Source organism: Hippocampus zosterae, chromosome 18 (assembly GCF_025434085.1).
Source record: "Hippocampus zosterae strain Florida chromosome 18, ASM2543408v3, whole genome shotgun sequence".
Lineage (NCBI taxonomy): Eukaryota > Metazoa > Chordata > Actinopteri > Syngnathiformes > Syngnathidae > Hippocampus > Hippocampus zosterae.
In genome coordinates this window covers 12,728,306-12,753,496 of record NC_067468.1, presented here as the reverse complement: position 1 = coordinate 12,753,496, position 25,191 = coordinate 12,728,306, and the positions used below count along the sequence as shown (strand labels likewise).

Here is a 25,191-nt window from a genome sequence, read left to right as displayed (position 1 = left end):
TACAAGGACGTTGAGGTTCTCGTTGGATCCGCTTCTTTACACGATGGCTGTGGCACATAAGTACATGATGCGCAGACCTTCCCCAACACGCACACACACGCGCGCGCACACACACACACACACACACACACACACACACACACAGTCTGAGTCACATCTTACAAGTAGGTTCCATCTTTGTCAGTTTTGTACCAATACTGTTTCACGCCAAGCAAACAGGCATTATTTTTATTCCTTTTTTTTCTTCCCGGAATATTAGTTTGACCAGTCTGCAGTCTGTTTAAAGAACCCTGAAATGGACAAAATCCTCCGACGTTGTGCTTTGCGGTCCTTCATTTTTAGGCATTGAAACCATTGACGTATTCAGCAATTGGAAATGAGGCCTTCCAACACAACAGCGTTTTGTCGCCGTGAGTCATTATGTCGGGCGAGTGAATTTCATTTGGGTGGACTTCCAAGGTCTTCCTGACCACAGTTTGAGCTCCACCACTGAGCCCCTGTGACAACCCCCCCCCCACCCTCTCCCATTCATTTGCAGGCCTCCAGAGGCTTCGGTCCATCTCCTTGAGTCACTTCCAGCCTTCCAGACTCCTCCCAAGTCGGAACAATTCCTGTTACACGGGCGTGCGTATGACCAATGACATCATACACAACGAGGCAGAATATTCCTATTCAGCGCACTAAAAGGTGTTTTTTTTTCTCTCTCCTCCGATCCGACTCTGGCTCAACCTGATGGTTGCCGATCGGGTGTGAGTGATTGGAGGTCAAGTGTCGGGGGCGAAGAGGTTTGAGGCAGGTCCTAAAAAGTCGCAGTAGTGGCGGCATGCTAGCGGCTGAGGGGCAGCTGAGGCAGCGACATGGCCTGGTGGGGGAGACTCTGGGAGGTCAACACGGAGAAAGGGTGACCTGATTAACACACACACACAAACACACACACACACACGCGTTATAAAAATGTGTTTATGATTTTTGTTGATATGGCGATATTGCTTTTTTGATGAACATTGTTGGCCTGTACAAGGATTTGAGATATTTGTAATTTAAGTAATTAACGTTTTTATGATTTTGTTTGTATTGAGTGAAGTATGTGGCATGTGTATGTTTTTATTTCAATTATTTTATTCATGAATAATATTAGCTGCAAGTGAAAGGTGATGAGTTTTTTTTCCAGCATTATAATAATTTTATATTAAGGTTTTTAGAGGTGACAGTAGTTTATTTTGAATTATATTTACAGTGTATATAACGAAGAATATATTGTATTGGAATCATTCAAAAAATGACTCAGCATTTATTTTATTGTAAACATTTTAAAAATGGCTCATCATTTATTTAATTTCTAACTTCAAGTCAGCTGAGTTGAAGTTTATGGTTGTAACAGTTTTTTGTATAACATTTAAATGATTTAACTTATCTCAATGAGAAAATAATAAAATAATTTGAGAAATAAATATACATTAAATAAACAAGATAATATAAATAAAATAAAATAAATAAATAATAATTAAAATAATCCTATTTGTTGCCGTTTGCTAATGGCAAGCAAAAATAGGGAACGCTAAAAGACATACTGTCGATGTATCCGTGTAGGGCGACCATGCGCGCCCTGTCGGGGCTGCCGAAGGGAGAGTAGTGAAGGTCATCTGGCAAGGACGAGGGTATCCTGGACTGGGGGTGACCCTGGGGGCCCCCGCTGTGCTGGGGCGTGTGCTTTTTGTGTCTTGCTCTGCAGTTTTGAAACCACACCTATGAAGAGTGATGCAAGCGGGTGTGATGTTTGTCCACAAATGCGGGGGGGGGATAGTGCCGACGACGGTGACGGACGCGCAGGACGCACTCACCTGTATAACTCGCCTGCTGAGACCCGTCATGTCGGCAAGTTTTTGTAACGTCTGAGCATCCGGGTTGTTGTCCTGGGCAAACTGGGCCTGCATGATCTGTCCAGAAATCACATGTCAGTCAGTCGCAGGGCACACATAGAGACAAGCGACCATTCACACCCACATCCACACCGTCACTCAGTGGGAACCGATCCCACGCTGCCCACTCGCAAGTCCGGTGTGTGTAGCGCTACACCATTAGCGACTTAGCCCTGAGTTAGTCGATAACCTCTTGATACTATTCTCCTTATTACAAGCCATTGGACCATGCAGTTTTTTTTCGAATAGGGTCCAATTGTTGCACATTGCTGCTTTAATAATAATAATAATAATAATAATACTAAAAGGGTTTTTGTTTGTGTCACCTGTAGCTGTTCAGCAGTGAAAGACGTCCGTGCCCTTTTGGCCGGTTTGGGCTGATTGTCTTGTTCTGTCGGAACCGCTCCCTCTAATGTGATACCATTGCCTGAAAAAGCACAATGAGCACATGATGAGTTTTCAGTCCGGTTAAATCAATTCAAATGTTTCCCTTTTCCCTCCAGGGTAAGAAATGTGAACGACGTTGTTGTTGTGATTTTCTGCTTGTCCCACTTTTGAGTGAGTGGGGTGTGTATATGTTAATGTGTCCGCAGTGGCATCGTAGAAGCAGCATTCATTTGCCGGCTGTCACTCCCACCCCCAAAAATGTCACTAACTCTAGATCTATAAAGTGTAAAATTATCATTTGCTGTTCGCTTCGTGGTTAACGAAAGCTGTACTCGGGGTGCAGAAGACCGGACTCCCCAAAATCCAGAACAGTGAATTCAAATGAAAATTGGATTTTAAGTCAATGCTAATTCTTTCGCCTTTGTGTATTTTGACTGAGCTTCAGGAATCCCAAGAATGATTCGTATGTGGGGACGAAGGGGGGGGGGGACGCATACCGTATGTCACCTTCTAAGCCAAGAAACTGTGTTTCAAATTTTTCAGCTTCAGCCATTTTTTAAGCATCAACAATTATATTAGCTTTTACAATCATATGGATTTCATTAAAACAAAACTACAGACATGAAAACTATTTTTTTGGGGGTGGGGGTTATCAAAATACAGTGGAAATAACTGATACTCAAGATATTAATACATTATTATTAGTAGTAGTAGCAGCAGTAGTAGTTATGGCAGTCTACTGAAAAAAAATATTTATTTATTTTTATTACGGGATTGTAGTCATCCAACAAAGAGAATCGAACCCGCTCACCGCTTTCCGCCGCTCGCTTGAGGTTCTCCACCATGGTGTCGTAGTGGATCCTGCACAGCACCTTTTCCTCCACCAGGCCAAACTCCTCCCCCGTGGACAACTGCCTCTTACACGAGTAGCACGCGAAGCACGCCAAGTGGTACGCGTTGCCTCTGGCGCGCCGCACCCAGTCGCTGGCGTAGATCTGACGCCCGCAGCGGGCACACTTAGTACCAAACCTACTGTGAGGGACAGAAGAAGAGAAGCCGCTGAGGTACGGGAAACACGACGAGGTCATTCCATCCGTTTTCTATCATGCTTGTTCTCATGACAACGCATTCTGGATGATAGCAATGAAACGCAGACACAAATGCGGACGCGTTATGAAACCGTAACCATAACTATTCGGCGGCTTGTGACGAAAATGAGTTTGATACCCCTGAAAAGTTTTCATGGTTGAGGCCCTGAGCCCAATCGCGAACCCAGGAATAAATTATGAGGGATAATTACAGCAGATAATTAATTAATATTCATTCATTCATCTTCCATACCGCTTGATCCTCACTAGGGTCGCGGGGGGTGCTGGAGCCCATCCCAGCCGTCTCCGGGCAGTAGGCGGGGGACACCCTGAATCGGTTGCCAGCCAATCGCAGGGCACACAGAGACGAACAACCATCCACGCTCACACTCACACCCAGGGACAATTTAGAGTGTTCAATCAGCCTGCCATGCATATTTTTGGAATGTGGGAGGAAACCGGAGCACCCGGAGAAAACCCACGCAGGCCCGGGGAGAACATGCAAACTCCACACAGGGAGGCCGGAGCTGGAATCGAACCCGGTACCCCTGCACTGTGAAGCCGACGTGCTAACCACTGGACTAATTAATTAATAATTACAGATAATTACTGCTTTGATGATTTACTTCATCATTTTATTTTATTTTTTTAATGTCCTCTCCTGAACGCTGATGTTTCAGTTTAAACTTTATGGAGGATTGAAGGAACTTAGGAGGAGGATGTGACCTACGCTAAAAGTCCCTAAGTTGAGCTCTGGATGCAAACAAACCAAGACCTGCAATTTCCTGACTGATGCCTGAAAATCCTGACACACACACACACACATACATTAAAGTACGCTGGCAATTTCCCAGAGTTGAAGGTACGGGAAAAAAAAAAAAAAAAGAAGTGGATGACATCAGAGCTCCTCGTGGCTGTCGTGTAACCGATAGTAACAGAGAGGTCAGGCATCCATTCTACCGCAATGATTGGTATAGAGGGGGTTAGGGGGTGGGGTGCGAATGCGGCACGAGGCCAGCGAATGAGGGTTTTTGGAAAGACGAACGTAAACGTCGCGAGGACTCCGAAATGATTAACGACGGACGCGGCTGAAATGAGGCGTTAATATCTGACGTAAACACGCGCTGCTTTATTGGAGCCCTTCGCATGGTGGTAAATGCGTTCGAGGACAGAATGAGGCAAACAGTGTGGTGATGGAGGCAGAACAGACCCCGCGCTCATGGAAAGCAAATAAAACGCTCAGTCAAGTGAGTTCATGACACGACAGAAAGTGTGATGCGGTTGCGCTGGGGTTTGTTCTTGCACTCATGAAATGTGGATGAGGTTTTTTTTTAGATGTTATGCTGATGTGTGATTTGTTTGTATTTGTGTATGCAGCTGTGCTTTGCTCAAAGACAATTTTCACCTAAGGCGGCCTGGACTGATCGCAAACCACTCACCAATCGCACAATTAGAGAAACAAACATTCACACTCACACCTAGGAACAATTTAGAGTGTTCCATTAACACGCCACGCATGTTTTTGGAATGTGGGAGGAAAACCGGAGTACCCGGAGAAAACCCACGCAGGCCCGGGGAGTGAACATGCAAACTCAACACAGGAAAAAAACGTTGTCGAAATCGAACCACTGTGAGGCCGACATGCCAGTCAGTCGACCACCCGGCCGCCATATTGAATATTCATTCATTCATTCATTCATTCATTCATTCATCTTCCGAGCCGCTTGATCCTCACTAGGGTCGCGGGGGGTTCTGGAGCCTATCCCAGCTGTCTTTGGGCAGTAGGCGGGGGACACCCTGAATCGGTTGCCAGCCAATCGCAGGGCACACAGAAGCGAACAACCATTCGCACTCACACTCACACCTAGGGACAATTTAGAGTGTTCAATCAGCCTGCCATGCATATTTTTGGAATGTGGGAGGAAACCGCAGCACCCGGAGAAAACCCACGCAGGCCCGGGGAGAACATGCAAACTCCACACAGGGAGGCCGGAGCTGGAATCGAACCCGGTACCTCCGCACTGTGAAACCAACGTGCTAACCACTGGACTACCGGGCCGCTCATATTGAATATCACATTTTCAAAATGAACAATTGATCAATTGGATGAATTTACAACCATTAGAAATGTAATTGTAATGCGTTATTCAACCCGTTGCTGTCAGTCTGACTTCACCATCCAAGATCAACAAAGACTCCTACATGACACAAAGCTCTTGTAGGGGGGGGGGGGACACAAAAGTCATTGCTCATAATATCCACTACGCCAGATAATGAAACACAAGGAGCCATGGACATATAAAAAAAAAAAAAAATCAAGAAAAGCCAGCGCGGCTTGTGAGATGCGAAGAGACAAAAGCAAAGGGAAGGAAAAGGGTGAATTCGACACAGGCGGTACGGGCGATCTGTAGCGGGGGCGGGGGGGAGTACAAGGGCCGCCACTTGAGTGGGTTTTGGCAGAGAACCAGCCCACTCAAGTCCACTCTGTCTGGGATGAAAGCCCGCTGTTGTGCCCTCCGAGTCCTCACAAGCGTGCCCCCCCCTCCTCTTTTTGGTGCTTCCATCCATCCACACATGCGGCTTTACTCGACAAGTCATTTCAAGGCGACCGTCACATGATACATACAACAACGAAATAATCGGAATAAGCGAATACTAAATGGTCCGCTTCTGTGAATATGAGTGTTTGTTTATCTTGCGCTGAAGAAAACGGATCCGTCACACTTCACGTGGCTAAAGAATAAAAAATAATATAAACTGATGCTAGTGTAGTTATTTAACATGATTTATTATTATTTTGGGCAGATACGTTCCTCCACGTGTCTCCACGTGAGTAGCCTGCAGAACTATTCTAAAAAAAAATACTAAAAAAATAATGAGGGGCATTGTGATTTCCTAAGAATGTTGTTCAAGTACTCATTTAAGAATAATAAGAACAAAGAAAAGCTTTATTCGTCTCACAATGGAGACATTCCCAATTTACAGCAGCAAAGTTACGGGAAGGAAGAAAGTAGAAGAAGGAAAAAGTAGAGGAGCTGCTATAAAGGCAACCACTCTCGCGGCGCCATCTTGAAGTCGGAATAACGTCACAACAAAATAATACAACATGACACATAAGACACGGCAGGTCATTTAATCTTAACCACTTTTCTGCATACTCTGTTGGCGAGCGTTTTTTTTTTTTTTTTTTTTTTTGATTGACGGCTCAGATGATGTTCCATACTTAAATTTCCAACCCTGTACTTAACAACCCAATCATGTCCATGTCAAACTATCGAACAACCCAACATTCAAGGTCACGATAACAAGCCTTGTTATGGCGACTCGACAATACACTGAGCCAATTTGCCAAAGTTGTCACTGAGATCTTCCAATAAAGTCATTCTGGAGACAAACGAACTTTGTGGCTTATATTGTACCGTTCCGGATTGTTATGGCGAGCTCAAGCTCTTGCTATACAGTAAAAAGCAAAACATTTGTGAGGCTGACTTACTAATCCGGCATGACAGCTCGTCTGCTCGGATACTCTGTAGACAAAACCCAGAGCTGCAAGTCATCACTCATTTCAAGGACCTCGCCTCCTCTTATCTTCATTGCCATATAGCCCCCCCCCCCCGTTTTTTTTTTAACTCATTCAGCAATCCGGGGGTTATTTTGGATTAGTGTTAAGACATCAAGTACAGTTGCTGTGCTCTAAAATGAATAAATATGTCAAAATGTATGCCAAGTACGTGAATTTGTCCCAACAACTCAAAATTGTTGCTAAAATGAAGAATTAAATGAGGTCATGAAATTATGTATTTTAAGCTGCTGTATCAGTGCTATCAATGTAAAAATATTAATGAAAAAATGGCTCAAAAATATAGTCCAGGCGTTTTGGGGGTTACAGTTTTCAATGTTGTACATTTTTTTGTGTGTAGTAATTTCTGTCAGATTGAATTGAATAGATTTTTTTTTAGCAGCATTTGGTTTCATATCGAGTCTACAAAGGAGGAAGATCTTTAAATAATCATTTCAATCACGCACAATACCCGGCATTAATGTAGGAAGCCTCGAATAATTGAACCTTTGTATGACGGATGTCTTTTGTTTTTTTGATTCTTGATTAATTCCCTCCGTTAAAAGAAAAACTAGCAATTCTGCATGGGGGAGGGGGGGGGTTGCTATGGAAACCTAATCACCTAGCTAGAGGTGGGTTGATGAGTAATTACTGCCACAATTCAGCCGCACACATGCGCACTTTCCGCTTAACAAAGCTCACTCGGGGTACAGTACGAGCACCCTGATGTGCACCTGATTGAGACTGCCATGAGATTTCCTGCTTCTGTGGGTGCGTGTGTGTGTGCGTGTGTGAGTGTGTAAGATACTACAGCCGAAAATTTTAGTTTGAGTGGCACAGCAAGGGCTTTGTCCTGCACTTCTATCCCAACACACACACAGACCCACACACACTCTGATTTCCTGCTATTACGTCCCATTAAAGTGTCTGTCAGTCCAAAGCCAGATGAGAGAGTGACATAGATGAGGAAACATCTCCAGAGGTTTTGGAAGTGGTCCAAATGAATCTGGAAGTTCCATTTTTAAAAAAAGGTGTTTTTATTTTCATTCCTGATATGCACTGTGACTTCCAAATCAATGAAAACTGAAACAAATGTGTCCAAATGAGTGCCAAAAGCTTTTGTCAAACATCCAAATTTCCCAATAGATGAGATGAGATTAGATAACATTACATTACATTAGATCAGGGGTGCCCATTAGGTAGATCCTGATCTAGCGGTAGATCTAAGACAGGTCCCAAGTAGCTCAGAGGAGTGTCGAGAAGAAAAAAAACAAACAACCATTTGTGTGTCTTTGTACATGTTAGTACCGGTAATATATTTTTTGTGTTAATATACACTGCACACTAATCATCTTATCAGTCTCATTTTTACTAAAAACAAATATTTAAAAAATAAAATAAAGCAGATAAATCTCAAATTTGTGTGTGTGTGTGCGTGCGCGCGCCGGTAAGGGTAGATCCCGGGAGGTTAGTTGATCAAAAAGTAGATCTTCGATCCAAAAAGTTTGGGCACCCCTGCATTAGATTATAATAGATTATATGAGATCCAAAACAGTTTCAAATTAGCGACACTCACTTTCATGATTTTTAATCCTTTATCCTTAACTGAAAATTAGAAAAGTAAAACAACTCGTGAGACGTACTGTAAGTGTGAGTTTATTTTTCACCAATTATAAATTACAATTAAACAATCACTTGTTCAAACTGTTTTTGGGGGGTACTTCAAAAATATTTTTAAAATTAATATTTAAATACAGTACATACAGACATACATACATATATGCTGTCCACTCAAGTTCTTTAGCCTTGGAGTTAAGTATGTGGCTGCAAAGAGTTGTTTGTCCATCTTTCTGCAATACCAAATTACACGAGATACCTTTCCACACTTGAAATATGCAATTCCGTATGACCCTCAAATAAACTGGAATGCCCCCCCCACACCCTCGATCGGAAAAAAAGATTAGCGCCACTGCCAAGCTTCCAATAATTGAGTTAAAGGATTTGCTATACAGTTCAATGATGATGATGGCATAAACATCTCGCCATGTGACAGCCATTTGTACCTTTCCTGACTCCCTTCTCTGGCTGGAAGTCGCTCGCATACGCTCAACGTCCTATTTTACATATTTAATAATGGCTCACAGTCCGGGGAGAGGTTTGGGGGCGCAAGGGGTGACCGGTGAGGGAGGGTGTAAACGGAAAGAGGGCGGGGAGGTCAGCTCGAGTATTAGTACGAACCTGGCAGAGCAACCAGAAATGTGTGTTGTGAAAATAATAAAAAGCAAGTGATTGACAGCTGCTGGACATGCATAAATAAACAGAGACCGCAGGGCGTGTTTGTGTGGCGGCGTCGAGCGAGGTGATATACAGTACATGTGTGCATTTCTTTACGCCTACTGAGCTGTGTGTATTGAAGAGCAAACGTGTATGTTAGTTTGGGATAAGAATCACATTCAGGATCACAAGGGGAAAAAAAAAAGGTGCTGACCAGGCACTCGGGGAGGTCTAATTGCTGGTCTGGAGGTCTGGGGTGGAGGCCGAGTAATTGCTGGTGATTATAAACCTCAGCCGCGGTTTTGTGTCAGGTTTCGATCACACGCTGACATTTGTGTCCCTACGCCAGGATTTTCGGGGCAAAACACAAACACACTAAAATAATGCTTCTCAAAGTGCGGTTCGCGAAAGTATCGCTGTGTCGATACAGTTTCGGATGTGTGTCACTTTTGAGCGCGATGCATTTGCATTTCGTCTCGAAGAACTGTTTTGTTTTTCGCACTTTGGTTCTGAATGAATACATCGAGCCACGACGTTACGGTTGGTCAAGATGGCGGTGCTTTGAAAACCGCTAGACTAAAACACAAATGCCACAAATTCATTATAAACTAATAATATACATAAATACACCACGACAAACATAAATTGCGGGCTCAAAAAAAAACATCTTCAAGCATTTGACTCCATTTGACTCCCAAAGTTATTTCATGGCCGCCATTTTGGCTCCCGGGGTCTTGTTAATGTTTTTTTTCTGCCAATTCCACATGACCAAAGCACATGCGCACATGTTATCTGCACACGCTATCCAGTTTTTAAATATAACACAGCACATGTTCTCCAACGGTTGATCTAACTTGTTGCAAACAGTAGACATCACAACGCTCACAATTGGAAGCACTCATCCCTCCCCCCTCATCCTCCTCCAAGATGAAAAAGTGACAACACCCTGTGTTTGTCCCTGAAAGCGATTGCATCATCCACGCATTTGGGCGTTGTCTTTCAGATTTTTAAATGGGGAAAAGAAAAGCAGAAAAATGTGTTTTGTTTCGCGCGAGTAGGAGTCTGACAGACATTTATGATTGTATTTAATATAGTTGTATTGTTATATATATATATATTTTTTACCAGTGACTTGTTGAGTGCAGTGCTAAATGCTGACGACAGCTATGGCCTGGCTTTCATTTGTGTTTTTTGCTTTTAGTTGTGATTGCAGAATGAAGCGAAAAAAAAAAACAAAACAAGAAAAAACATGTCAACAGGAGAACAATCTTTCTTTGCCTGTCCTTGCAATGTTGTCTTGAAGTCATTATTTCCACCTTACTTTTGCAGGCAGCTCACTCATATTGCAATGTTCTATCATTATTTCCTTTGTCATGATTTATATGTTACAACGACATCTGCATCCAGCATAATACTCACGAAAGTGAGGGCAGAGCTATAAAATATGACAAACTGAACTGGTTATTTTATATTTTTAGCATTGTCCATCGATAGAAAAGCACTAGTAGTGATATTAATTACAATAATATATATTTTTTGTATTATTTGACACGATCTATATTAACCTACTCATGAATTTCATTTTAAATTAGCTACTCAAAAAAAAAGACTACTGGGTCAAAACTAAAAAATATGTTATTCGAAGTTGATCTACAACTGCTGTTCATATTCAATCATGAACACGTAAGTATTACACAATAATATTAAAAAATACAGCATTAAGTACAAGAAATGCATTAAATTGAGTTGAATGGCAACTTTATATCCACATATACACGTACACTTGTGAATATTATTTTCCCCCAAAAAATAAATAAATCAAACCGCAGTTTTTCAAGCAATGTGATAAAATGGTCTACCCCGAATCCCATGAAAAGGTATTTTCTGAAGAATCCCGCATTTCAAAATGTGTGTTTGATGACATGAGGCACTTTAGCAGAGAGGAGGTGGTGTTTTGCAAATAAAAGTCGTATAGTAAACTTACCCTACCTGAAATAATCCATTTTACAGAAGATCTCCTTGTTTTTGATGTAGCAGCTACTGTGCTGACGTAACGACGTCCGGCACACCGAACATTCCAGGCAGCGCACGTGCCAGATCAGGTTGTTCACCTGCGCGTGCACGCACACGCGCGCACAACACACACACGCACGCACACACACACACAAACCATTTTTAATACATTAGTCAATACATATATTACGATGCCATTATAAACGACATGTTAACGCTATATTACGTCTACAAGATTATATTGTATCAAAAATGAAAACACCGATTGAATTCGAACGCCATTTTGAATATTCAAATGAGTCTTTGAAGACACTATTTTGGATTCGTTTGTTTTCGTTTACGTCATTAAACGGCTCATCGTTTCGTTTCGTATGCTAGCATTAGCATTACGAGAATGCTCGAAATGATAACCAAAAACAAACAAACCAACAAAAAGGGGCCAATATATTTTTATTTTACCTGGATCCGATAAAAATAACGAGACGAATAGCTTTCTTAAAATACGCGAGGATTCGTTTCAACCGCCAAAGCGTCGCAAATCACGGTCTATACAGTAAATTAAATCAAATCTGACAAAATGCTATTTTCAAAAATACAGTATAGGCAGAATTAGTATTCTGCTGGCTCAAGAAATAAATAGGAAATTTCAGCTTTGAAAATAATGAGATAGAAAGAATTAAATTCATGGCTGCAGGTTTTAGAAAAACATAATTGTTTTATTTGAAAACAATCTTGATGGATACAATTTACCAGTACGATTAAACCACGACGTCCGTTTAAAGTATTTATAATCCGATGGAAAAGTCACATACTATACTGATTCATACTGATCCAGTAATAGTTTATACGATTGCTTTCGATTTATTTATCAATACTGGAATGCCGTATGGTTTATAGTGTTAATTCAATATAGTTTTAAATTGACTTAGATATTACAGCGTTGGATTGCATTAAATATCACTTCTCATCACGTTTAATTTGGGTAGCTCCACTTTCCCACGAGGGAATTTGTTTAAAAGGGCGAAGAAACAGGAGACTGACAGTCACGTTTTGACAGGCTTAAAAAAATATTGCGGCTCAAATTTACTCCCCGGCTAACAATGCTAAAATGTCACGATGAGCACAACGAATAAACATCTAATTCGCTTCATTTCACCTATTTGCGAAACAGTCACCATGTTTAGTTCTGACGTTCAGCCTCCAGGCCTCGAACACAAGACATTTCGACTCCACGCAAAAACGCCAACCCGCCAATGCGCTCACCTTCAGCAAGTATCGGTCCAGTATTTCCAGGCCGCAACTAGCGCACACGTTCTTCCCCGTGGACGGAACCGAGCTGGCGGTGGAGGTGGGAGAGCACACGGAGGGCGTGGAAGGCGTGCTCGGGGACGAGCGTGTGTCCTCCCGCTCCATGTTGGACCGCTGAGACTCCGCGTCCGACTGAGACTGCGTGGAAGAGGGGTGTGTGGGGGGGGGGGGGGGGGGCAGCCACGAATCAGAACCGAGTGTCACACACACACACACGCACGCACACGTAGACGCAACCTCAAACTCACGCGGGCACGCACACGTTTCCATCTTATCACTCGTCTTGATCACGTGAACAAAATTAATATGGCGACAGGTTGTGATTTTTCCACCTTCGACGAATGACAAAAATGACTAGAAGGTAAAACAACAATGAATTTCCCTATTGTGAGACAAACAAAGGTTTTCTTTTCTTGTATCAATTTTTTAAATTATTTAAAAAATTTAATATTATGTATTCTATCTTATTTTGTTTGTAATATCGTTTTACTACATTATTCTCATTTTATTCTAATGCACAAATATTTAGTAGAATCCTTTAGTATTTTTTTAACGAAATCATTATTATTATGCTGTTTGCATGATTTAAAATGAAATATTATTGAGCTAATGCCCTTTAATAAATACAGAAAGCACCACAGCACGAGGTCCATATGGCCCGTGGAAGTATATGATAAAGTCCGTTATGCAAAAAATATCTCTTTGTTTTAAAATATATATATATATATATCTCCAAACTATCTCACATGCAAATGCCCTTAACATACAATTCCAAAAATGATTGCGATATACTGTACCTGTATTGGGAAAGTTACCGTGTGCTTTCTTAATCATTTGATTTGGTGTTTCAATTGCATTCATATTTCCATAATGTCTCTTAACTCCAATAAGATGACTTTCCAAAAACATCGTGTTTTTTCTTCATTAGTCAAATTTAATTGCGCCACGATTGTCAAAACACTTGGAGCCTCCCCCCAACCCCAAATACAGTCAAATATTAAAAAATACATAAGAGCGGTCTTACCATTTGCGTGTGTTTGGAGTCCACGCTGCAGCCCGCAGCACTCTGACGTTCACTGCAGATCACCTACAGCCAAACGGACATCTTCAGCATCTTCCGTGTGATAAATCAACCAGTGTGAATGATCAGCTTTATACACTCGCCTTAATAAACCCCCCAAGCGTGCCCATTACCATCCCTCCCCTTTGACAACAAAAAGACACCATGAAATGAAGGCTCTCAAATTGGCTTTCGGGAATAATAGCGTTTTTCCTTGCAATCCAGGACACGCGTGGAGACGAGGGGTGGGGAAGAGGGGGGGTTGGGGGGTGTTATGGAGGGGGGTAAACTACCTGTAATTACAAATAACTGGCGGATAAGAGGTTGCACAAGTGTCTATTTCATGTGTCGATCAGTGGGCGAGCGACGGGTCACGCAAAGAGTTGCAAATGTAATTTCTGCCCTTTCCCACCCCAAGCGGTTAAATTCTTGTAATTAAATTCGTATTAGTTTTTTTTAAACTACAGGTGTTGGGTCGTTTGTGAAAAATATATTTAAAAACTAAACCCCCAAAAAGCACCTCTGTGCGTCATGCAAAATTTGTTTTTTTGTTATTGTAAAGTGTCCTTGGGTGTCTTGAAAGGCGCTTATAAATAAAATGAATTATTATTATTATTATTATTACTCCAACAAACACCCCAAAAGACTCGCCTTACCTGCTTCGTGGTGGACAGAACCGTGTTGCCCTCTGACAGAGGGGACAAAACTTCATTTTTCCAGTACATGAATCCCCCGGAGCCTCCCGGCGAGCAGCGGCAGCAGTCAAGCCGGGGACAAGTTGTCGATGGGCGGCCAGCAGAGCTTTTATCATCCGGTGCTCGCAAGAAACGCTCCTCGCCGGCCTTTTTTTTTTGGTGTGTTTTTTTTTCAAGCGGTCTTGACAGCTCCTTTCCCGGCTTTAAGAACGTTGACGGCGATCCTGTTGTGTGGCGAAGCAAAACTGCGTTTGTCTAGAAGTCTGGTAGAAAGACAAGGCATGTGCGCAACTGCACACCCTCCCCTTCGTGCACTGTACCTCTCCCCTCACTGGTGGGATGGAGTTGTGACTTTACAGGAAGTGCAACTCGCACGCAGCTTCTTATTCCTCCACGCAAACGCTTTCCAAGGTGCAGAGAGAGGTGGAGGGCTGCAAAGAAGAGAGTTACGCTGCGTGGCCTGCCTCCCTTTCGGGGGGACAAAAATAGGAGGGCGCGCGCGTGCGGATTTGCATATCTCGCAAAGAACTGCAAAAACAAAAAAAACAACTAAAAAATAAAAAATGACAGCGTTGCAATATGCCATAGGGATTTTCATCGTGTGACACTGAGAAACGCTGAGAAACACATTTGCTCGTCTGTTATTTGAAAACGAGACGCGTCCGTAGCAATAACTCTACTCGCCCAAATTCAATCAAAACACAAAATGTTTTAATAACAATTTTCGGTTTGAACTGAACGGAAGAGGATTTCAACAGTTGCCGAATTATGACAAGCGTGTTGGACGATGTCAAACTTAGGTGACAAATAATTATTGCCATAAAGAAAAAAAAAATAATACGACGCAAACGCGAGCCCCGATACATTGACGTTGTTCACTAAAAATACGCACAATTTAGAAGCTAAATTAAACGTTTTCAAAATAGGTGCATTCGTGTGTTACATTTAATTTAGGAACAGACATTAGGATGATTGCCAGCAATTTAACGCACAAAAGACATAAAAGGGCCTTTTTTTTTTGCAAAGGAGCGAGGATTTGGTTGGTCGTTAACTGTATTAACAACCGCGCTCTTTCCGATGCAATTTGTGCGCAATAATAAAAGGTTAAAGGTTAATAAAGGTTTGACTTGCAGGCACGCTGAGTGAAATGAAATAAGAGCATTATATGGCTGGCGCTTTTCTTTCTTGGGAGAAGATTTTTTGTAACTTTTTTTTTAATCGGGGAGTCATCATAACGAAAAAAGAGAATTGCTTAAAAGCATCCTTTGGCTATGTCTTTTTTTTTTAATTCCACTGGAAAATTAATGGACCAGAAATACGCGTTGTTGCGTCTATTTTTTCATGGTTTACATTATGAGTAGAAAATAGAGAATATCACAAAAGATCACAAATCAAAAACATTTTTTCTTGTTGAGGAAATTCGATTTAATTTTTTTAAAAAATCACGGGGGGGGGGGGGCATCATCATACACTCTCCCAATTTGGCTGGGAATTATTATGTTTTTTTTTCCATAACGGGGCCATTTAATTTGATTCTTTTTCAAATGTCTTCCAACGGTCATACAAAATAATGCTACAACCAAACAAATGTTTATTATTAGACACTATGAGCATTTGTGGTTTATTTTTTTTTCGGCTCTGAGGTTTAAATTGCTCTGAGAATTGCATGGCAAGTATAATAATCTCGAGGTAGGTGTCAGACCCACAGTTCGTGAATCCCCCCCACCCCCTAAAAAAAAAGAAACAAACAAGACAACCAGCACGACTACAAATAATTAAATTAATAAATCCACACAACAATGTTGTGCACAAAACGGCTCAACATTTTTGCAAGTCTTGCTTACTTACACAATTGGTTTTTAAAAGGCTTTGTTTTTCTTCAGAATGACGCAGTCGATCCTGCATATCCCAAACATCAACACACGCACACTCAAATAAATTGTAACATAACCAAATGACTGAATGTTATTCGCCCAGCATTGCTGTGAACAATGTCAGTGTCTATTATTCTGAGCCTTTAAAAAAAAAAAAAGAGTCCCTGCTGGGCTGGGTCAGGGGATCCTGAGATGTGTGTGTGTGTGTTTGGGGGAGGTGGCCAGGAGGAGCGGAATGGGGGTTCTCCTTGATAAGTGGTCATCTCCTAAACCTTCGAAAGGGCCTGCTATGTGATTTGGAGTAGGGCTCCCAGCGCTTCCTCTCTGGCGGCTTGTTGTAGACGTAGGCGGACGGGCCTGAGTACTCCTCATCGGGATTCTCCTCCATCATCTGCAGCTTGGCCTCGATAGCGCGGATCTTAGCGCTCGTACTTGTGGAGGACACACGCGCACACACACAAACAAAATAAATAAGAGAAGTTAGAAAGCCGAATGGGAAATACCGGCGCAAGAGTACCAATCTTAGAGTGAAATATTAAAAGGGGGTGTGGGGGGGGGGGCTAAGAGGAGGAAGAGCAGGAGAGGGATGATGCATCTGGGCGGGCATGAAAGAAGACAGTGTTTTCATTTGCTCTCGTGCGAGGTGTGAAGAGCGCCATTTCAAGTCGACACTAGAGCCCAAGTGTGCGGTCTGTCCCGAGAAGAGCTCTCAAGATGGCATCCCGCGCTCGGGAGACACTGGCTCATGGCTAAGAGCCCCTCACTCTGCTTTATTTCCGACACTTGGAAACGCGGCGATGAAAGCTCCCAAGGACAATAGCCGCTCCCCAAAATAATAGCAGGACTTGTCGATATGTAAGTAGATGATCAATGAGATGGAACGTGGCTATCTCATGCTATAAATGGAAATTATTGGGGCTGAAAGTGAACCTTTGGAAAATCCTCCTGCTTTCGAGACAAGGAATACGCATTTGTAACGCGGTGTACCCGAGTCTGGGTCCACACGCCACCCGGTTGGTGTCAGAAAATGTCAATGGAGTGAGGACGCGGGCACATTTGTATTTCGCAACGAATCCGCAAAGCAATAAAGAAGTGCAATTCATGTAAGTCGGGAAAATTTTGTTTGCGTGCGCTCAAACAACCTGAGGTGGTTCGTCGTCAAGGCTCCCTCGACTCCGTCGCCGCTGCTTGACGGCTCCAAGCTGGAAGGCATCGTCTTGTCGTTACGGAACCCTTCAAACCTCTGCAGATGACGATGACGATTAAGATGGCGGCGGCCAGAGAACCCGAGAGATGGGTTACAGACACCAATGGAAACAAAAGAAGCACCGACAGGTGGAAAGAGAGCAAAGGGGTGAAAGAACCGCTAGGAAAGTGACGGCAGGCATTCGTGTAACACAGATAGCGTCTAAACATGAAAGAATGAAGGAGTTAGTTTAGCATTTAGCAAACAAAAACAGAACGTGCAGAGAGAGGAACGCTCCGATAAGACAGGCTGCCATCTGCACTCATTCATCTCAGCTAGCCAACAGTGAATTCTCGTTACCTATGGATGAAAGAAACAAAAAAAACAAAAGACCAGAAACTAAATGGACATCATGTGACAGGTGAAACAAAGACTAGTTGTTGTTATTGGGAAAACAATTGTCGAGCAATCTAGATCTCAAACGTTCGGGTCCAAGGAACCCTTTACAAGGGCGATTTGTACTTATTTATTTATTTGTTTGGGGCCTGGGGGGTGACAATAACAAAGTCATGAATAGTTTTTAAGAGAGAAGCGGTATTATGTTCGTAGAAGAAAGTATTACAATTAATGAATTATAATTTAATGAATTATAATTAATTAATTGTAATTTAATTTAATTAAAATGACAGAAAAAGTTTGCAAAGGAACAAAGTCATGTTTTTATTTTTTCTATGTGATTTAATTCTTTTTTTTGTAATATTATGTCTTATTTTGGACAAATTTGCCCGCCCCCCAAAAAAGAAAATTAAAAAAAAAGTAATACGTTCTCCAAAAATATATGCCCTCCTATTTTTAAAGGACTTTAGTCTAGTAATAATATTTTTCTTTACAAAAAAAAATAAAATAAAAACATTTCATTCATGTCGGGGTGTCAGACAAATTTAAGATAAGTCGGATTGATTGGTTCGTTCTGTGTGTTTAATTGGCACGTCGTATAGCTTAGTCGGAGGAACTTTTTAAAATGATGCCAACATTATAATATGTTGCAAATTGTTTAGTTGACCCCAAAGGTACAGCTCACGAATCGACAATGTAGTTATCCGTAAATATCAATTCGAACCTGAGACATACAAATCAGTTCGGAATTGGTTCACATTTTCTCTTATGCTATATCCTAAAAAAATAGAGCATTGCTGGAAAACTGTCCTGCTTACAGAGTGTCAAATCTAATTGCTCCAAGGGGGATATTTAGTTTTGGAAGTGGTGGTACTTGTCATAAAAAATAAGCACAACTAGGCCAAGGTGATGAAAATGTGACACTGCGTGAGCGTGCGCGCATGTGACCGTCGGGTGTGATTCATCTCTATACAGGATATCCCGCCGCTATTTGCCAGCCTATTGTTAAGAGACAAGCGTTGTGCTCAGATTCCGCCGCTCGCTCGGCTCCACGAGCGACTGGGGAAGAAACGCGAAGAATGGCGGCACGGATGCTCTTTTAGCTCACGTGCTTCAGGCTTCCAAAATTCAATCGCACGCACCCTTTCGGCTTAGGTAGAAGTGATACGGCAGACGGCATTTTTTTTTGCAGCTGGTCTGGTATAAAGGCGCAGAAAATTCTTTTCTTCAGAGGTGCTATCAGGTGGAACGCTGACTCGATGCCGCGTGCATCTTAATACCTGACAGCGGGGTGCCACCCCGATGGCGATTGCACTCGATCTCTGCGTAAATGATCCCTTCATAATTTTTTTTTAAAAACCAAAGCCCGATCTATACCACATCATTGCTTGTTGCGCTAAAGTGCAGCAGTGGAAAAGAGCGAGTGTGACACTTACCCGTACCTGTGCGTGGGCCCATCGCACAACCAGTTTCTTGGACAGCGCCAGCTTGCCATTCAAGCACTGGATGGCTCTTTCGGCCTCCTGCCGACCAAAAAAAAAAGAAAGATGATCGTGACGTTTACGACTCGACCGTGGTAGATCCCGACGGACAAATTCAGGTGAAGAAACTCGGACCTCGCGTATTAATGAAGCACTTCATCTGGGTGTGTGAGTAAGTATGCGCGAGTGTCGAAGATAAACACACACTTCCTTTGTATAAACTCTTCAGGGAGGACTTCATAGCCCAGGGATAAGACACTGGCTGCGAAACTAGATGCTTATCATGATCCCTCCCGGCTCATTGTAAAACAAATACAGGCGAGTCAAGTTAGTGGGCGGCGGTGTCTGTTGCTTTTAATACGAAACAGAATCCACCACACACACACACACACACGATTACGTTTGAGGTTGAGATATATTCATCCATTCATTCATCATCCGAGCCGCTTGATCCTCACTAGGGTCGCGGGGGGTGCTGGAGCCTATCCCAGCCGTCTCCGGGCAGTAGGCAGGGGACACCCTGAATTGGTTGCCAGCCAATTGCAGGGCACACAGAGACGAACAACCACTCACGCTCTCACTCACACCTAGGGACAATTTAGAGTGTTCAATCAGCCTGCCACGCATGTTTTTGGAATGTGGGAGGAAACCGGAGCACCCGGAGAAAACCCACGCAGGCCCGGGGAGAACATGCAAACTCCACACAGGGAGGCCGGAGCTGGAAGGTTGAGATATAGATAGAGATAATAATAAAGTGTGGCCATGGCTACTTTGACACTCTTCCGCCCTCTGCTGTCAAATAAAAGTGCTATCAAAATGCCCTCGGGCTCGCATTGTGAATAGTCACGTGACCGAAACCCAGAAAACAGCTGAGCCATGCAGTCCACTTCTGTGTGTGCATGCGCGTATGTGTGTGTTGTGTGTGTACCTCTCTGGTGTTGAAGTTGACAAAGCAGTAGCCTCGCGGTTGGCCTTCCAGAGGCCCGGATTTATGGAACAAGAAGTCGAACTGTTTGACATGGCCGAATTTTTCGAGGAGCTTCACCAAGTGATACCTGCCAGGAGAGGAAACATGGGACAGAGTGAACACACACACACACACAGATAACAAAAAAGCCCCAGGGGGTGCCAAAAGGAGTATGTGATTTATCTTTATTTATTTAGTCACACTGGAAGAAAAGGAAACGTAATTTTTGTCTCGGCATCAGAAGGATTGTTGTCATCCTGCGCCCGGCCACTGTACAGTGTGTCTCTGTCAAGCGTGAGGGGATAATGAGAACGGCAGCTTTCCCTTCCCTGACACCTTTTTAGCAGCGGGCCAGCTGGTGCGGGCACGCCTGAGACAGTAAATCTTTTATTGAGACAATGACGAGGATACGGTAGCAGGACAATGAGGGAATAAAACAAAGGAAGCCTTCGGGCTCCCCCCTCCCGTGCGCCCGACTGCACAAACAACATCCAGCCTGCGACTGAACTTAGATATGCGCTCACGGAAGAGCTATGCGCCCGTGCGCATTTGGAAGCGTGGGTACGGCCGGCTTCGTAGCGGCATGGGGGAAAAAAAAAATGTGTCTTCTGGGAAAAGAGGCTGGACAATGAGACCTGCGTCACCTACCGACAGCCGCGCTGGCTCCAACGACAATGTAGGCAAATCAAATCAAAATCAAGAGTCCCCCGCCGCGGTATTTTTAGACTCCAGCTTCAGGCTCTGTTTACACTTTGTTCCCGACGCGCATGAAGGTCCCGTTTTGCCTCCCATTTCAAGCTAGGTTGGGGTTTCTCAAGGCACGGGTGTCAAACTCTGGCCCTCGAGGGCCACGATCCTGTGTGATTGAGAACCAAGTTGACACCATCTCAAAAAGATCACACCATTATTTGTGATTTTATGAAACATTATAATGTCTTCCTCTCCATTGGCGCTCACGACTGCTTCATGAGGAAAACGTTCGTGCCCGTAATCTCCCAAATATTGCTGCGAGCCCTTTGATATTTTTGATATTTCATTTATGCGGGTACGAGTAGAGACATGCGTGTGAATATTTGGGGACGACTGATAACAGTTTTCCGACGGTCACCTTTCTCTTCCTAACTGCCGCCGTTCTGCCACGGCGTCATTAGCGCGACATCCTTTGCGCTACGACGGAGCAAACCGACGGCTCCAAAGAACGCAACAAAGGAAGACGTCATTATCTCCAGGACTGGAGGTGACTGCAGGTGAAATACGGGTTTGTTTTGTTCAACGGCTTCTTATTGTTTTGTTGTTATTATTTGAAATCTCAAGAGGGTTTTTGTGTATGGCCGGCGCGATGAGCATCGCTGTATGACAATGCGCAGTGTGTGTGAGAGCGCGTATGGGATGTGGAGGGCGACTTTCCAGGTCGGGTACAGTAGTACACTTGTACAGCTCCCTTGAGGGCTTTAGACCGCAGATGACTTCTGCTTTTCCCAGACAACACCCTGCAAACATACCTGAACAAAGCGACTAAGAAGTAAGTTCATGTTCAAATATTGGATGTGAAAAATACTTAAAAAAATATATATATACATATATATACAGTATACCAAGTAAACACATACCCACCGAAAAAGAGAAATGACACCTTTATGTCAGTTGTAAAAAAAATAAAAAATTACAGTATACATATACTGGTTGCCAATACAATGCAGATACTCCAAGAACATTTTTGGAGACTCGCAACAGAACCACAATGGACTGCGCCTCACGGGAGCAGTAAAAACCGCCGGAGGAAGAGGAGGAGATGGGGAGGAGGGAGGAGAGGGGGTGGGTGGGGGGAAAGGGCGGGAGAACCTGTGGAGAGTGAGAGTAAAGTTCAAATTGGCAGCGTTTACGGCAAGGTGAAAGGTGGAGGCGGGAGGATGCCGCTGTGAAGGAAGCGAGGTGAGAAGATGGGTAATGGCGCAAAGGAGGAAGGGGGAAAAAAAAGAGGGTGGGGGGAGTTTGATTTGAGATAAGTGATGAGCTAAGTGGACAGCGGTGGGACCACTATTCTAGATAGCTAGCTAGATAGATAGCTAGATAGATAGCTACATAGCTAGATAGATAGCTAGCTATATGGCTAGATGGCTAGATGGCTAGATGGCTAGATGGCTAGATGGCTAGATAGATAGATAGATAGATAGATAGATAGATAGATAGATAGATAGATAGATAGATAGATAGATAGATAGATAGATAGATAGATAGATAGATAGATAGATAGATAGATAGATAGATAGATAGATAGATAGATAGATAGATAGATAGATAAATTGCTGACATTTATGGTCAACAATGTTGGTTCACGCAACAAAGTGAGCAAGTGTTTTCTGCTTAAATATTGCAGTTGGGCTCAATAAAAGGGGATAACCATTCTGGAAATGCTGTGAAATGCTAAGGAAGCTAATTTTCACGATAGCAAAAGCCAAAACATTTCGTTGAGTTGCCCAACTTCAAATGGTATCCGAGTTTGTTGCCTTGAAAGTTTTTTATTTTTATTTTTTAACAATGTGGGAACCGGTTAAAGGAATAAAAATGAAAAGACCGATAGCAAACGACACAATTTCAAGCGTGAAGCTTTGCGCAAGGGCAATCGGGAGCCGGCAAGGCCGGTCTGCCTCCCTCCTCAAATGGACACAGCTATGGAACAAAAAAAAGTGCCAGTGCCAGCCATGAGCTAATTAATCTTCCCAATCAGCAACAGGGGCCGTGGGCATTTCTCATGTTTTCTCTTCAAAACGTCGCACGAGGGGCGCTATTTAAAACAGAAGTGGAGCAGGGCATAGGAAAGGGAAGGAAACGCCTGTCTAGACGCCCACCAGAGCCTGCAACACATATATTCTGCAGAAGCCCCCCTCAACTGGCACACAAAAACAATCTCCTTGTGCGAAAAATAGGAGTTTCCACTCCAGCACATTGTGCAGAAAGGTAATTTCAAGCCCACACAATGGTGGGTGATCGATCGGTGGCTCTGTTGCACAATGTTTTTATTCGTTTTAATTATTTTAAACAAAGCGAGACATAAGCTTGTGTTTAAAAGGGCGAGGGCCAGTCAATTCCTCTGCACATGTTGAACTGCTCACCAAAAGCGTTGGTTGAAAAACAAAGTTTAGATTTATTTTGTTTTGAGTGAAAGATGCATAGTGTAGTTTTCTGTGTAGTACAACATTGTAGATTGTTATGGTACATGAAGGGTGGAAAAAAAAAACAAAACAATTAGCAAACATCGGCCAAATTGCCGATGATGTTTGCCGGTGTTCGAAGGGCTTTAATTGGCTTGGTCAGGCCCTAATTTTTAAATTCAAGCGTTTTCAGTTACGAGTGTGGTCCCGGAACGCATCAAACTTTTAAGTTAAGGCGGTACAGTTAATACAGGTTCTAAGACAGGTGCTGGAATTATTCTTTTTTTAAAGACCAATGTCAGAGAACAAAGAGTCGTCAACCTTCAGGATACATCCGAGGCATGTACACAAAATAAAGCAAGAAATGCACACGCAGAGATAGGTACAGGTTGACAGAGAGAGTAAACAGGGCAGGTGGGTGAAGAACGATGGCTGCCGCTTTTGCAGAGCAGCTCCACGCCTCGCTGCCACTAATTTACACACCCAAGCCCGTCTGCTCAGTGTCAGCCTGCAACACACGGGCGCTACACACACACACGCCTCATCAATCATGCAGGCACGCACAATACAGTGGCTCTCTGTGGGAGGCAGATATAGCCAGCTTTAAAAGGCAAAGTTTGGGATTTATAATGCTGACTGCCAAACATCAGATTTGCGTCGAACGCTTTAACGCTGCTTAGAGTTGACAGCTCCACGTGTGTGCGTCATATTTGTTAGTTTTGGGTGAAAAGTGGATTTGTCTTCTGTTCTGTTTCTTTAAATTGTGTGTATGTGTGGAGGGGCGGGGGATAGTTATTCAAGATAATATACTTACTCAGTGATTTTGGGATCAATGTTGCCTATCCACAAGCGGTTTCCATCATGGGCACCACTGTCTGAAATGATGGAGGCATTTTCCATTGTCTCTGCTGCAGACGACATTCGTCCACTGACAAGGCAACGTAAGGGAATATCATTAAATGTACATTCTACTTCATATTCATATTTTTTTTCTTCCTTCTTCCCACAATCTTGCTGCTGTGGACTGTAAATTTCCGCAGTGTGGGACAAATAAAGGATATCTTAATATTTCAAGAAACTATTTTGTGGAAGAACAATTGTCTTACTGAGCTATAACCGACGTAAGGAAACACCATGCAACTTTTATTGCGAGACGCTTATTAGTTTCAGATTATTAAAATGATACATACATTTGTGGGCAACAGTGACACGCGTCTAATATGATCGGCGTTGACTTTAAGATGAAAATACACTTCAAGTACGAGCTGCTTGATCGCTCTCAAAAACACAGGACGACAGGACGCCGAAATTAAGACATTTTGAGTGTAATAGATGCGATGTAGTTATGGGGAAACACTTGCGATCTGAGGTTGCAGAATACAAACTAAACTAGCATGTGAGGTTTGAATCCATAAATGCTGCTTGGATTCACAGCTAGCTGTTCGATATTACCTACTTTGCTCAACAGTGAGCACGGTGCCGCGAAACTACTGAAAACATTGAGCAACTAATATTAATTAATGCTTTATTTTAGCAGTTTAAGAGCGATTAGCATGTTTAGCACTTACCTCCTCGGTGTATCACACCAGTGATATGACCGCGGCTTCTTCTCCGATCGAATTCACTTCTAATCCCGCTCTCGGGATGCTCGGTGGTGTCAGATAATAATAATATTCATTCTAAATCCATGAGGCGGATTTGTGAGTTTGAATTTAGTTGAAAGTGCTGTTTTGAGGGCGAGGCAGTGGATTTGCTACCGCCCAACAACACAGGCGCACTGTGATGCCGTATGTTGTGTTTGTAGCGCACTCGTTTTGAATTCCGCATATCCC

The 25,191-nt window shown here is 43.0% G+C and overlaps 2 protein-coding genes across 6 annotated transcripts; both read right to left on the bottom strand.

Annotated features, from left to right (window-relative positions):
• Positions 1-222: 222 nt before the first annotated feature.
• On the bottom strand, positions 223-15,661 carry lhx6a (LIM homeobox 6a). 4 transcript variants are annotated; one of them, XM_052051663.1, is made up of 10 exons: positions 14,624-15,661; positions 14,265-14,527; positions 13,573-13,635; positions 12,504-12,686; positions 11,217-11,338; positions 3,118-3,338; positions 2,246-2,346; positions 1,842-1,937; positions 1,572-1,746; positions 223-906 (listed from the first exon to the last, which is right to left on the bottom strand). In XM_052051663.1, exons 2-10 carry the CDS (start codon positions 14,331-14,333, stop codon positions 827-829), a joined length of 1,110 nt encoding a protein of 369 aa, XP_051907623.1. In that variant the 5' UTR covers positions 14,334-14,527; positions 14,624-15,661; the 3' UTR covers positions 223-826. The 4 variants fall into 4 exon arrangements, 3 of the variants coding, with proteins under 3 accessions (XP_051907623.1, XP_051907625.1, XP_051907624.1); XR_007959859.1 differs by having other exon boundaries at positions 1,572-1,726; positions 14,265-15,661; XM_052051665.1 differs by having other exon boundaries at positions 13,573-13,662; positions 14,265-15,661.
• Positions 15,662-15,871: 210 nt separating this feature from the next.
• Positions 15,872-25,160, bottom strand: rbm18 (RNA binding motif protein 18). 2 transcript variants are annotated; one of them, XM_052051721.1, is made up of 6 exons: positions 24,928-25,160; positions 24,174-24,287; positions 20,169-20,295; positions 19,196-19,282; positions 17,320-17,420; positions 15,872-16,608 (listed from the first exon to the last, which is right to left on the bottom strand). In XM_052051721.1, exons 2-6 carry the CDS (start codon positions 24,278-24,280, stop codon positions 16,437-16,439), a joined length of 594 nt encoding a protein of 197 aa, XP_051907681.1. In that variant the 5' UTR covers positions 24,281-24,287; positions 24,928-25,160; the 3' UTR covers positions 15,872-16,436. The 2 variants fall into 2 exon arrangements, with proteins under 2 accessions (XP_051907681.1, XP_051907682.1); XM_052051722.1 differs by having other exon boundaries at positions 19,202-19,282.
• Positions 25,161-25,191: the final 31 nt, after the last annotated feature.